This window comes from Xiphophorus couchianus, chromosome 10, assembly GCF_001444195.1.
Source record: "Xiphophorus couchianus chromosome 10, X_couchianus-1.0, whole genome shotgun sequence".
In the NCBI taxonomy this organism is placed as follows: domain Eukaryota; kingdom Metazoa; phylum Chordata; class Actinopteri; order Cyprinodontiformes; family Poeciliidae; genus Xiphophorus; species Xiphophorus couchianus.
In genome coordinates, this window is record NC_040237.1 from 14226778 (window position 1) to 14242275 (window position 15498).

Below are 15498 nucleotides of genomic sequence, written 5' to 3' on the forward strand. Positions count from 1 at the left end.
AGTTAGAAGCACTACACCCATATTCAAAAAGTATTCTTTAAACCTTCTACGTTTTAGTATGTTATCAGTTAGACAATCAATTTGACTCCTAGATGAAACATCAATGAAATGAGATTTAGATTATATTTATGCTGCATACAAGTTGTATTTACTTCATTGCTGCCTGGGTTTAACATTGAATCTTAAAATACTGTAAAGATAAGAAACATTCACTCCTGTACTCACATGTGAGCCATGGCATCTTCAAACAGCACCAGGTTCAGGGTGGCGTTGACCTCATTGTAGCTGTCCAGAACGTCCAGCAGGATTTTACTGAGGCTGCTCCAGGACTCCACTGGCATGTACCTGGGCTCCCCTGGCCCGCAGGCAAAGTGGCAGTACAGGCTCAACTCCCGGGTCCGCTGCAGCTCCTCCTCCACGTCCTCGGGGGAAGATTCATGGAGGCACACACAGCAGTGGTAAACAGTGAGGGGAACACAGTTCGTTTGCCAGCAGAACATTGCTGTTAGGCCTAAACAGTGTGGACAGGGACACGGCTAAATGTCTTTGCTGCCCAGAGCCTGACCCAGTTAATTCTCATCCATCCTGGCACCGAAGTTTTTAGCCGTGTATTTTGTCTGTTAAGGAAGGACGTTTGTGAGTAGAAGAAAAAAAGCAACTCGTGTATGAGAGACAAGCTGTTCTGAAAAATTTGACTGTTGACAGGAATCTGTCAATTTTCAACTTGATTGAATCCCAACTGTTCAGAAACTCAGAAATCTACTTTTTTTCCCCCTTGTCAGTAAAGCACCAATAAACTACATGAGGAACCCCACAGCTATCAAAAGGAAACTATTTTCAATTAAAAGGAAAGAAAGCTAAATAAAAAAAAGAGTGAGAGAGGAAGACTTTCAGCAGATAACAGGAAGGATTGAAGATACCCCAGCAAAGTTGCTCTGTTTGATCCCTGTAAGAAGTCAACTTCTGTCAAAGAACGAGGTCGAGTTGGAAACGTTGGCAGCTTCTTGGCAAACTCATAGTTGAAATAAGGATATGAATTCTCTTATCAACACACACAGAGATTGATGTCTCAGTACTGCCAGTATTGCTGCTAGCTAACAAGAGCCTAAAGACAGTTAAAAATGTGACCTACAATCATTTTGAGATTTTTTTCATACAAGTAAAAACTTATGGCGTTACCTCTGCTGCTGATATAGTTTACAGATTCATGCAGGAAGGGTGAAAAAATATATAGAATTTGGTTCTTAGATCTTCTTATCTTTCATAATTCACCAAAACTTGTATGAGAAGGTGAAAGCTTTACAAAAACCTGAAAACAATAACTCTCATTTTGAAAGTTCGTTTTTAGAGACGTAAGTTCATTAAAAACTCAAAATTTATGATGTATATGAATGAAAGTATACTTGCAAGCGTAACTGGGAAGAAAACATACAGTACTGTATATTTTTATTTGAGGTGCACTAAGTAACTAAATTATCAGTGTTCTCTTGATCTTTTTTTTATTCACTAAACTTATCAAAACTAAGAGCTTATGTCTACACACTCATCAACTAAGAAAATGAGTTGCAGGTTTGTTGACTTGATTCAAACTCATGTTGAGTGACAGACATGTTGATGAATGGAGAGAGAAATATGCTGTGCTGCATTATGCCATACCATTTTGTTGGTTTCAAAATGACTTCCTCTATCATAGAACCTGCAGCACTTATCCTGTTGTTGTTAAAGCCCTCACACGGACGTAAGTCCAAGAAAATCAATGATTTGGTATTGGACAGAAAAAATTCTACAGACTTTCATGGAAGTAGAGGGAAGTTGTAAGTTTGCATTATATGCAAGGAGTTGATAACATATTGTTGCATGGTCTCTTTTCTCATTTATCGGTGAGTGTATGTGCATGTGTGTCAGGTTCTTCTCAGTGGCATGACAAGGGCAGGAAAGGGTATGGAGGAAGCAGTGGAGAGGAAACCATTAAAATGTTTTCCAATTTGCTGGCCTGGCAGTGCAGACCCTGACAGCCGGACCCCGTACCACACTGATTAATATTCTCCCCTAAGTCTCTGCAGGCCCTACACTCGCTCTTCCCCTAAAATTCTTTTTTTTCTTTTCCCCTCCTCCTCCTCCTCGCTGTGTTGGCCACTGATGTCCAAGTCCAGATACAGAACAGGCAGCCTAATGATTCACTCCCCGCTCTGGTCTGCCCCTGCTGAACTCTAGAAAAAAAAACTTCTCACCTCATAGAACTTTTTCAGTGTGTCCGTTTGTAGCTTATCAAAGGCCTGGATGTCCTGCTCCTCCACCAGCTTGTCCCTGTAGACCCGGCTGGACTCATGCAGGTAGATTTTCAGCAGGTCCGCGGGGCTTTTCATGCACTTGCTGGTACTGAAGAGAATGCCCTGAGCAGAAAAAGCAGGAAAGGAGTAGGGCTTTGGGTTTTATTTCAGAGGCTGATTTGGTCCATTTACAGCAGAACAAGGTGGGAAATAGAGCAAAGCGACTGTGGGTAAATCACTAGATACTCTGAGTGGGCCGGCTGCTGGGAGGTGTGACAGGGGAACTCGGTGAAATAATAGCAGCACTTTTCTTCTATCCAATTGTTAAAGTATTGTTTTATGTAAAGTGGGTCAGGTTCAGTGGGCAGGTGTTTAATTATCTGATTTAAATAAAAAAAAATCTGGATTACACAGTAGGACTTTCCTAAGCAGGCAAAGCTAAGCTCTGTCTGTGAGCTCTCAGAGAGCTAATGTATTTTATAGTTTAAGTAAAATTAAAATAATGTAGTGGTGCCTCTCCCCCGTCTGTTCCTGCACACTGGCAGGCAGCTGGCTGGCAGAAACAGAAGTTGGACTCTTCCGAAATAAGTTGGGTCTCAAAAACCAGATATTTATGGTGTATAAGCTAAAGAATAAAGAAGAGCCACCTATCATTTTTATTAATATAACGCTTTACCATTACACTTGGCAAGTTCTAAGTGGCATTTCTAATGAAAATGCAGTATGTAAAATTTTTAAACAATATGTTTTTTACCCAGGATTCTGCTGCCATCTGCAGAAATACTTCACTAGATCAAAAAAAGAATGCTACGGTTAGTTAGATGATGGCAGATAAACAGCTTTTCTGTAGCGGTAGGTTGTTTCTCCATCATTAGCACATTTAGCAACGCGTACACAAGCATAATTTTCAGCGTTAAGGCCTTCCTGTTGCCTCTGATTGGTTATTTCTGACTGGAAGTGGAGGATTTTTGCAGATGACAATAGTAGCATAAGAAGAACGCAGAGACGTTTTTTTCCCCCCACAGATTGTTTGTTTCATTTTATACTTTCATGACATAATGATAATTTGAACAAATATGTATGAAACATGTTTATAAAAGCTACATGCTGCAGCTTGGAGACGCCTTTTACTGGATAACTACCTTAGCCAATTACCTGAATAAAAAAAGAGCAAATATAGATAATATTCTGTGCAGTAAATAAAATAAAACAAATATGATTTTTATCCATTTCTTCTTTTTTTGATTAGATTTAATGTTTCAAATTTAAGATATTAAACGCATGTCATATTACTATAAAAGCTGGTTCCAGGCACTCATGTCAAGCTGTGCTGCTACTCAGCAGATGATCTACAGAACATTTCAATACTTCACCATTATGGGCGGTTTATTTAAGCAGCGAGCTTCCCACATCATTCTGAATGTTGCCACTTCCTGCTGTTTTACTGCTTTTCACCCCCTTTAATCATCCTAGTTCCCAACCATGAGCTCTAAGTTCAGAGACTCTCCTTATTCCCTGGCAGTCGAAGGAGAAATGTTCAGGGTGAAGAGACTTATTAGTCCATGACACTTTGAGCAACACAGACATGGAGGAGCCTGAATGCCAAACCAAACCTAGCTCTATGCTTTTGTGTATTTCAACATTTACACGGGAGTTGTCTGGCTGAACGTCTTGCTGCATAATTTTAATAGCAACAGGAATGTTTTTTTAAATAAAAAAAAATATTTTATTGTATACTTATGTAATAATGTATACGTATACATTATTGTTTGAAATATTACATATTTTTCATACTTTAAAATCGCAACTATTTTTTCTATATAAATTTGCAATTTTAGAACCAATTCGAGGTTAAACAATTAAAGGCACATTTTTATATACGCATTAGTAAATTTCTTCATTTAGACATAAAACAGGACATAGTAGAATTCAGTGCAGTGCATAAAATTTTACAAGTTGTGAACAAATAAGCAAATCAAACATAACAAAATAATCATGAGCAACATGACAACGACATTTATGTAGTAGATAAATCTGAGAGTCCAGACTGGTTGAAAAATGTCTGAATTATTTAGTAAATACAGCTCTGAAAGAATTTAGATCACGTAAAGTTATTAGTTTCTCTGATTTTACATTTTATAGATATATGTTTGAGTAAAATGAACATTGTCCTTTTATTATCTCTGAAATTCCAAACAAAAATGTAGAATTTATTTGCAGAAAATGAGAAATGATCAAAATAAAGAAAACGATGCAGTGTTTTCAGACCTCAAATAATGCAAAGAAAACAAGTTCCTGTTCATTTAGGAACAACAATACTAACGTTTTATCAGAAATCAATGTTTGGTAGAATAATCTTGAGGTTTTCAATGGGGTCCAGTGAAGTGGTCTCTTCATTTTTTCCAGAGCTGTAAATCATATATAAATATATATATATACACACACCAAACATGAATTAAATCAGTCTGTAAAGTACTAGTGTGCAATGTGGAGTTACTTTCTAAAGGATTTCTTATAATGTAACATCAACAAGCATTTTTATTACAATATGCTCACCTTTGCAGCATCAGTGATTATCTCTGATACTATGATGACAAAATATTTTGGCAAAATCTAATAAAATGATAGAAAACTCTAAATTATTGCATCAACAATCATTTTCAGCTATAAATTCGAAAAGCTAGTTATGTCCACCTAATCCTTGCCGTGAGCCATTGTGCCACAGTTTGCAGTTAACGTCCAGCAGGTCGAAGGTTCGGTTCCGTCAGGTTTTTTTGTGGAGACTAGCTAGTCTCTGCATGTGCACAGCAGCTTGGAGTCAATCAGTGACAGCTCAGGTCCTGCCAGTACGGTAGTTATAATTTTTTATACAGATTTTAGTCAAACGAACTTAAAACAATAAGTGAGCATCAATGAAAAATGTAAAATATTTTTGAAGGGATGTTGAAAATGTTACTACCTTTTACTGGCCTTAATTTGAGATCATTTAATTTACTACCTTTCACTACTGCGCGGAAACCCTGTTCTTAAAACGAGTCACGAGCCTAAACGGGTGTTCAGTGGGTGATTGGTGATAAATGTGTCTGTGGTGGAGGACAGTGTGACGTGGCTGATTTCCCACAGAGGCATGGATGATGCATTCAGGCAGAACCACAGGGTATGTGCATCCAATAATAGGTGCTGCATAGGATAAGGGAGAGGACAGCGAGGCACCCTGTGTACCGTCACCCAGGAGACGCAGCCAAGCAGATGTGTTGCGTCTCCCGCCCCAGAACCTATTCTCATCAACAGAATCATTACTGGAGGTGAAGCCAGCTGAACCTGATCTGCCTACGGATACTGCTCAACGTGACAATTGGCTGCTAAATCCGCTGTGTAATTGTGCAGATGGGAGATGTGGCGCGCATGTGGGCGTATGGATGTGTGCGCAAGGATTTTAAGCAGACACTCTCTAAGATTTACGAAAGTAGAGAATCTCTAAACTTTCCACAGATCTGCACCGTTCTACTTCATTTCAGTGTTTATTTGTATCAATCTCAACACCCAGCGCAAGTACAGCTGAAGAAAACAAAACACCATATGGGTCTATACTGTGACTTGCCAAAGTAGTCATGCGCTCAAAACTTTTAGATATTTTGTCACAAACTTTCATGTTTTCTTTTTTTTGTGTGTGGTAGGCCGGCACGAAGCAGAGCATTTAGTGGAAGGATAATGTTCCAATTTCCATAGAAATAACTGATCATAAATAGCATCTTTTGGAGTTTCTTACAACTTTATTCATTTGGCAACTAAAATCTCTTTGGTCCTCCACTTCAATGTCAATGTCAATGTCAAATTTATTTATATAGCACTTTAAAAACAGGCATAAAACTGCACCAAAGTGCTGTACAAGAATGACAATAACACAAATTAATAAAAACAGAGTATCAAAACAGTAGTTCAATTAAATGCTAAGGAATAAAAATGAGTTTTAAGAAGCGATTTAAAATTATCCAGGCTGTGGGCAGATCTAATTTGGAAAGGAAGATTGTTCCATAGAAGAGGACCAACAACAGAAAAAGCCCGATCTCCTTTCCTCTTAAGTCGGGTCCGAGGAACGTCATCCATTAAGCCTCTCTTTTCAGCTCATCTGAAATTTGGGGTTGAATTTCCGGTAATATTTGAGCTTTTGAGATGCTAATCAGTTGCTCAGTTCCAGTTGTAAAAACTTTACCTTGTTGTCAAGGTTATGCATCGTAACACTACAAAAGTAAAATACGTAAGAGCAAAAATCCTTCCAACTGCACAGCAACCAAAACCAGAGAGAACAAGTGTCCAAATATGCAATCCATCCATCCATTTTCTAACATGATGACCAAAAGTCATGATTATTGCGTCAATAACGATGCTGATTTATAGTTGCTGAAAATTTCAGTATTTACCCTTTTTCCTCTACTTTTCTGTGATGCATTACTCTGGGTTGTTCTATCACATAAAATCCCAATAGAATAATATAAACTTTGACTTTAAGGAGTGGGATTGCTTTTGCAAGACACTGCAAGTCTCTGGAGCGCTGATACTTTTAACCTTTAGCTATTTGCCAGATAAAGATATAGCAAAGCGCCTCACAAACCAAGAGGAGAAAGAACTTTGAAAGAACTCCACTACATCCGGCTGACTTTGGCCGACTATCTCACAGAAACTTCCCCCGACATCTTCTCGCTCCGTTCAACTCAGAGGAGAGGGATTAGAGCTCCGGGTGTCGACATGCATCTTCCGTACAGGCCTGTCTGTTTCCATGGACTCGCTCTCCTCTATGCCTGACAGCTGCTCTGAGCCCCAAACAACTGACAAATGCACCCAGCTGACTATCCACTGAAAATCATACAGACATATAGAGCAGTCAGTACAGTTTGGCGCCGGTCTCATTGCACCACGAGTCTCATGTACTCTCTTCTGATTCTGTCTTCTCCATCCGCTTTCACCCCCCCCTGCAGCTCTCAAGCGTCAAGGAGCTCGTTTAGGTTGACGTGGAGAAGACAGGCCGGTGGATATGCCCGTCGGTCATTACAGTTAACGAACATTGGCAAACGGAGCTACTTGACAACATTCCCTGTTGGTCTCCAAACTGTTTGTCTTGGCCTGTTAGAAGAATTTAGTTGCTGTTCGTCACTCACAACATGCCCACTTATAAGCTGATCTTATTGATCAACTTGAAAGCTCAGAGCGAGTTGAGTTTCAAAGGAGAGATTATGACAAAAAAAAAGAAAATGCACTGAGGATAAAAAGAAAAGAAAAAAAAACACGCTTAGTGGTAAAAGAAGAAAAATAGCTAGGAGTAGCTCATGCTTACTTCTACACTAAACTGAAAAAAAGGTAAGTTAATTTGGGAACAGTACCCTCAAGACTCGTTCTTGATTCTCAACTGGACCTTCATCTTTTTTTGGCACATTTGTAAACACCTTTACACAGACTACTGTAAGCTCATGCGGAGTCTTTGAGTCCAGCTTTCTGGCTTATTAGGGTTCATCATAATGAGACACTTTCTGTTGGCTGCATCCCAGAGTTCCAGAAGTTATAAAAAAAAAAAAAACACACACACACACAAAAATACAAAGAATCACATAAAGTCCCCCCAATTATTTCAGCTGAGGCAAACTTCTCAAACGTCCAGCTAGAAAACACGGACTGACAACCGTTTAGGCCTGCGGCTCAGAATTAGAGGACGTGTTTGTACTGTCACAACAAACCCAACAAACTCTTTCCCACATCTGTAGGTGCAGAAAAGCAGAGACTTGATTGAAGTATTTCGACTGAGGTGCAAGCGCATGGTGTGAGGCGGCTCACCTCTTCCCACCTGTCCTGAGATGTTACAGCCACGATTTGAGTACGCAAGGAAGAAAAACTTCAAATGAGCAAATGGGAGAGTTTTTTTCTAGATCTCTTTACATATTTCTATAGGTGGGTTGGTCCAACCAGACAGTTTTGACACAGTTTCTTCAGCACAGCTGCCAAATGTCTGTTCTGGCCAATTAAAGAAAACACAAAGACTGTGTCAAACTGGTCTGAATGGTGTCTTCAAACACTGGTTTCAAAGTCTTCACGTAAAATCACATCTGTTTGAAGCCAGTGATGTGTGTGATCAAGGCCCTGGGAGCTAAGCCCTGAGGTCTTCGGGGCGTGGGCTGCTGAATGGCAAGCAGGCTTTCCCGTTTAAATCCACAGGCTTCAAACTGGCAACAAATGCCTCCGATTGGTTAATACCAAGAGATCGTTGGAGGGTTTAACAATGTCTTACAACTTTTTAATGACTGATACCTGGCATAAACAATCACATTAAGAAGTAACGTGCACTGTCATGATAAAACTGTATTTGCCACCCTATAGGTTTCCACAGCTCTTGCTTTTTTGTCACTCTTAAATGCTTCCAGACCCTGAAGCACATTTCAATATCGAACACAGGCAACCTTAGGACATACAAAAAACTGTGTTTAGCTAATTAATTTATCGTGAGAAAACAGACATTCAAATCAACCTGGTCCTGTGTGAGAAAGTGAATGGTAACTGCTTTCTAAACACAACTCGCATGTTATAACTGCTAATGACTCCTTTTTTTGTTAATCACTATGAAGGATTTTTTAACCTCAGCAGCTTATTGATATTCATGTCCCAGCATCTTCGGTGAATGTAAGTCGTGAATTGAGTAGATCGCACTAAAAAGCTTGAGCAGTGCAGAGGTGGATTTACTGGTGTGTTTCTGATCGTTGACCCATAAATAGAACAAACGGTAACAAGTGCCAGATCATAAACTTACATTATCCTCAAGGCATTTTTAATGAAAGCAAAATTCCCATCAATTACAGCAAGTCGTCCAGGTCATAAGGCAACGGAGGAGGCCCAGATCAACACACTACCACCACCATGTTTGACTGTCTTAATGATATCCTTTTAAGAAATTCTGTGTCAAAAGGTTGAGATGACTTCGTTTTGTCAAGTCCAAGGACTCCAAAGCGCTTCACACCAAAATCATTCATGCACACAGTCACACGCTGATGATGTTAAACTACATCAGAGTTGATATGGACAGACTAACAGAAGTGAGGCTGTCACACAATCAGCATCTCAGGCAAGGCGGGTGAAGTGTCTCACCAGACAACAATTTGGGACAACTGGTGGGTTAGGGATCCAAACAAGACGATGAAGGTTTCTACTATTTTATTTTATTTTTTTTAAGATTTTATTGGCTCTAGTGACCTTTATTTGACAGTGAATTGACAGGAAAGAGGGTAATGAGAGAAGGGGGAAGACATGCGGCAAAGGTTGCCAGGCAGGGAATCGAACCTGCGACAGCCGCGTCGAGGACTAAGGCCTCTATACAGTATGTGGGTTGTGCTTAACCCCTGCGCCACCGCAGCACACCCCAGGTTTCTACTATTTTAATTTATTTAAGTGACTGCGTAATCTCCCATGAGGTTGTGATTGTTTTTCTCAAAGTTGTAGCGACACCCACCCATGCGTACTTAACACTATTGCGAGGTATGAAATACAGTTTTGATTCTTAAGTGAGGCTTTGCCAGCTAAACTTACAGAAACATTTACCGTCAAAGTGATATGGTGGCAGTAGCTAATTACGATGTTATAAGTTTATTGTGCCTGTTAATATATTTTAGTAGAAGCTGGACACTAGCAGGTAGGTACAAACACGCAGAAGCTGCACTTTTAGGAGTGAAAGGAAAGTGTGTAAAATCTTATGAGAGTAATAGGAGAACACCTATATGCGCTCTGTATAATGAAAATAATGAGAACTGTGGGCTCCATCTGTAAACTCCTGGAAATAATAATGAAAATTTAAGTTCCTACAGCAGAGTGGCTCAAAGCATTAATTATACAACAGAGTGCGTTAAATGAAAGAGCCTGCCCTCCATTAAAACCGTGGAGGATTTTGACAGAAATATTGCCCTGAAAGCCTCTCCCTTGATAGCGTTAACACTCTGATATTATATTCATTTAAATACATTTATGCACCCATGGAAAAGCAAATCCATTGTATTCTCTGTTCCACTTATTTCAGACTCATTTCCAGCTTTCAGTGCTGCCTCTTAAATCAATAATCATTTAGCAAGAAATTAGTGACAGAAGGCCAGGGAAGCAGAGCCGCAGAAGAAGAAAGAATTAAGCTAAAATATGGATACCCTTGTCTGAAATGGAGGCGTGGGTGGGGTCGGCCAACTTTACGGAGGCAACTTTTGACTTCTCCTCCATGGAAGATTAACCCAAGGTCAACCTTCCCTGATGCATTTGGTCACCTGGAATATGTTGGAGAGGTCCCGCAGGTTAAAGACGTAGTGGAACTTGACCGCTGTGGGGAGGAAGGTGGAGGAGACGCGTTGGTGGAGGGCCAGAGCCAACTGGACCAGGGTGGAGCTGCTCTTCTGCAGGGCCGAGCTAAATCCTTCTCCACTCAGATGCTGAGACAAGATGGAGCTGTAGATGGTGCTCAGGGCTTCTGCTCCGGGACAGGACAGGGCGAAGACGCAAAAGTGCCGCTGCGGAAAGAGACGGAGAGTAAACAAGACAAATCTGCTCCATGCTAATGACGGCAAGGCTAAAATCGCACCACAATCTCAATCTCTTGAGTTTGACTTTTTAAAGCTCTTTTTGTGCGACTTTCTTTCGACAATAAAAAGTTACTTATGTGTTGTAAAAATGTGTAGCGTAACTTTCTACATGCTAATAAATCCAAATGCATCTGAAAGCAGTGTGTGTGACTTCAGCTGCATTTTATAAATTCCCTGCAGCATCACATGTGTTACTTCGCTGACACAAAAAAAAAAGCAGACTTTAAAGAGCCCTTCAAGTCCAAAACATGTTCCCATGCCCTGCAGGTGTATGGAAAACTTCCTCTAGCGGCAGAGTGGTTACATAAGCCTAAATGTGGGAATTTTTCAAAACACAGAAGCAGTGTATATTTAATTCAAGAATTTGTTACCCTAATGCATAAAGAATAAAGCTAAATAGAGGAAAGTGAACTCTTGTGTTATTATGGTTTTAATAGTCAGGACATGAATGACTGAATTTTGGTTTTTACACTAATTTCAATGTGTCTTTTAATTTAAACTAAGCTAAAATAGAAAAGCAGTGTGGAAAAGGAACAGCAGCATCAATAGTTTAATGCACCTTTAGCAAACATGACTTGAAATAAACTTTTTTTTTCTGTGGAGGAATTTGGGGAGACTGCTCTTTCTCACCTTTGCTTTAATACTTAGAAATGATCTTGACATGTAATTTTGGGTTTTCATCATCTGTATGCTGTAATCATTTAAATTAAGAGAAACAGCAAAAGGCTTGAAATATTGCACTCAATATGTAATCAATCTATAAAATATGAGTTTCACTTTATGGACTGAGTGGCAAAGTATATTGAATTGTTTCACAGAATCTAAATTTTTTTTAGGTGTACTTATAGTTTGGAAATCGCCTTCTAGCCTCTCCCAGACTGAAGGGCACTGATAATGTCTCATTGATCTCTCTTTGTCTCAGTATTGTTTTTAGGAGGCATGTGTGGCATTTTTACAACTGGAAAAGTAAAAAAAAACAAAGACAGTATGAAAATCAAACCCTTTCAAATCAAAAAACGATCATTTCATGATTTATTTGAAAGTTCTCAAATGAGTCCACAGTCTCTCTGCAAAGGTAGAATTCCATGTACATGTGTTACTTTGGTACAGTTAAATGCTGTTTTTTTTCTATTTTCAAAAGAAAACTTTTGATGTTCAGACATTTTTCTGTTCCCTCCACAGCCTTAAAATGCACTCGTGACCCCATTCGAGTCACTGAGGATAATATTCTGTTCTTGCACAGGATAAAAAAAACATTTTTCTTTGTTATTCGGAGGAGAACAAGTGTGAGTCTGAGGAGAGCCTACAGTCTCTGCAGTTAAACATTCCACATGTGAGCCTGTTCTTTGCCGTCTGTCTGCTGCCTGCTTTGTCACCTTTACACCCCAACCTTCTTCTTGCCATTTTGTTCAGGAAAAGTTGCTTTGATGTGTGACACCATGAGAAAGAGGCAAGACTCACTGGATTGCATCCAGCATGCTCTATCACACACATTCCCCTCTTAATGTCTCCTACCATTTTTTTTATGTCTACAACAAATTCTTCTCTTTACAACATCCAGTCTCATACTTCTTACCGTACACACAGGGGAGGCCAACAACATAAATATTTTGTTTGGCAGCATTAACATTTATTTAAAAACTTCCAAATGTTTAAGTTACGCTAAAAATAAATGACATCTCAAAAACAAATAAAATGAAAACTAAATATTTGGAGTGATTTTCTTCCTATATTTTTTTCTAGCACACTCAATATTAAAAAGTACCTAATCCCCAAATGAACTGTTTTTGGGGGTTTTTTTGCAAATAAGCTGTATAAATTGGGCCCTAAAGCTGCAGTAGGTAGCTCATATAAAAATATGTTTTTACATATTTGTTACACTGTCTATGTCCTTACAATATAATATAAGACGGATAATGTGTAATAATGTGATAATCTCGTCTTACAAAAAACATACAGCTCCGGTAAAAAACAACCAGTCAGAGTCAGGAGGATGGGCTTATCGCTGTTAATCAGGCCTGTGTACCCCATTTTCATTCAACTGTTTCCCAGAGGATAATTTCTCTTTTTCTGAATATTATCTATGAACCTGTAAAATGGAGGATTTCTCATCAAGTCTGCAGTGATGTTCATTAGAAGATGCAATAATGTAGTTTTAGTATGTACATGTATCCTAGTACACAAAGCTGTAAATTAATAATAATTTAAATTCTTCTACATATTAATTCTTCATAATTTTTCTCTGAGCTACTTACAGTTTTGCCATGTCTACCATAATGCATGTGCAAGCAGAAAAGGAGCATGTGTCTCCCTGCCAGTTCATTGTCTAACCAGTGGTACGCCATGTTCTGGCAAAATATCCTGAATGTGTCAGTCTACCTGCAGCCTGGGATTAATGGTGAAGCTGCCAGCCGTGGGGTTCATGCAGGAAACGTATTGAACGTTGTGTATTTCTTTCAAAAGCAGTTTATTACGGTCATACCTGCAGAACACACACAGGGAGAAAATTTTAAAAAATTATTCAACTGCTTTGCAGGCACATAAACACCAACATCGGCCAGCGCTCACACACAGACTTCTCCCCCTGTGCTTCTTCCTGATACGGACGCCTCGGCTCCTGCTTAAGCTGGCGTGTCTTGGAAGCAACCTCCTTCCTCTCAATTTCATACCTGAAGTCCTCCAAGCATATCTCTAATGGGCTGACCGTGTCTAATCCAGTCAGCCAGTGTCTGACGCAGTGGAACCATGTTCAGAATGGCCTCACTGTGTCAGAGAGATGAGCAACAAAATCCTTTTTACGGGGAATCACACAGGCCAGCTTTCACGTAAAGCTTCTGATACTCATAAACGTTGCAGAATATGCATACTGATGCAGGGAGCTCTGAATACTGAAAGGGGGGCAATTTCACAAATACTAAAAAGCTATAATTTTCTCTAATATAAAATGCCTTTGTATGACATTAACATATTGTTAAAACAGAAAATACTAATTATTATTATCATTATTACTGACATCTATAGGTCTGGGTGATATGGCTGAAAAAATCTTCACAATACAATCGTTTCATATCAGTTGATATCAATAATAATCATTATTTTAAATAATGTCAAACTGGTAATGAAAGGTGCTGATTTGGACTTTTTTTTTGTAGCCACATGACTTGGGCTTTTTGATCATAAACTCCTCTGTAGAATAAATTTTAATTTGAGCAACAGTTTATTTGAAGAGGTGTGCATAAGACTGGCATAATAAGGTCAGCTGTGATGGTTCCAGGGCATCAAAAACAGATTTAATTGCCCTTCCCCATGTTTTAAAATTATTATTAATAAAATGGGTAACACTTTATTTGAAGTGTTACCCATTCAACACACGAATAGTGTTATGTCATGTTTGTGACAGTGTTATGTCACAAACATGACATAACACTTGTTATGAACATGAAGGCGTCTTCATGAATGTTTATGACTGTTGTCCTGAACTGTCATTTGGTAACTAATGACACTTTCAATACAAAGTTGAGACATTTAATGGACTTTTAATGCAACTTTTAGTGTAACTTTGTATTAAAAGTGTCATTATTTACCAAAGGACACTTTATGACGACAGCCATAATCATAACACAATATGTGTTATGATTATGGCTGAATTATGTCCGTCTTATGAACACCCCTTCAAATAAAGAGTTACCAGAATTTGTTATGCATTTATTTACACTTCAGGTTAGACTTAAACAATTATAAAATCTGATGAATTCCACATATAATTTCTGTTTACGGATGCATAAGGCCCAACAATTAACAGAAGATACACTTTCTTTTTACCGTGACATTTACCAGTTCAAATATCTCTTTTTCAAACATTAGTGTGTACTTGAGCTTGCCTATGCGTGTGATGAATTGCAAAAGACTTGGTCTTACCAATGCTTGTAGTCCATGTGTTGGCGGATGAGTGTGTGAGGTTGCACCGTGCCATATGCATCTACCTCAGGCATATTCATGTCATCTATGAAGTAGATCAGTCTTCTGCTGCCAGGAGGGCCGTAGTTGCGCCCTGCTTTTTTCTCTAGGGGCTTTTCCAGCACAGCTGCGTAGGAGATCATGACTTTACAGAATGCCCTTCTCTTTTTTGGCTTTTGGCTTTACCTTGTATGGCTTCTCAAACATGATTCACACACATTAAACAGTGCACACTTCAGATAACAAATAATATATGTAGAGAAGATCAAGTGATTAACAAAAGAAAAACAATTTTAAACTGTAGCTTTTCAACTAAAATCAGATCAGATGTAGTTTTAGATGTTCTGGTATTGATAGCGTGATAAAACACTTCTCTGATCATTAAACTTACCGTTTAAAAGGCATTAAAAGGAAATTTCAGTCACAGTTAACCTGGTTCAAAATCAACACAACACTTTTAACTGCTTTTGAAAAAAATATGATGCAACAGGATCAATAAATGTCAATGGCTGTGACTTATGAGTGTTGCTTGCTATTGAATTACCCTTGGTTTAGGTCTGATTCTGCATTTCATTCCTTTTATTTTACTATTATTTACATTATTTACATCCCTTTATTTGTATCTTCTTTCCTTTGAAATTTTTTACTGAAATTGTTTTCCTTGTTCAGTCCCA

The 15498-nt window shown here is 38.8% G+C and overlaps 1 protein-coding gene across 2 annotated transcripts in view; it reads right to left on the bottom strand.

Annotated features, from left to right (window-relative positions):
- Positions 1-15498, bottom strand: part of dnah9 (dynein, axonemal, heavy chain 9) — a 163700-nt gene that overhangs the window by 82849 nt on the left and 65353 nt on the right. For both annotated transcript variants that reach the window (XM_028030167.1, XM_028030168.1), the window contains 5 exons: positions 14786-14951; positions 13247-13349; positions 10556-10795; positions 2232-2393; positions 226-422 (listed from right to left, as the gene is read on the bottom strand). In XM_028030167.1, the coding sequence (XP_027885968.1) occupies positions 226-422; positions 2232-2393; positions 10556-10795; positions 13247-13349; positions 14786-14951 (868 nt within the window). The remainder of the gene's footprint in view (positions 1-225; positions 423-2231; positions 2394-10555; positions 10796-13246; positions 13350-14785; positions 14952-15498) is intronic.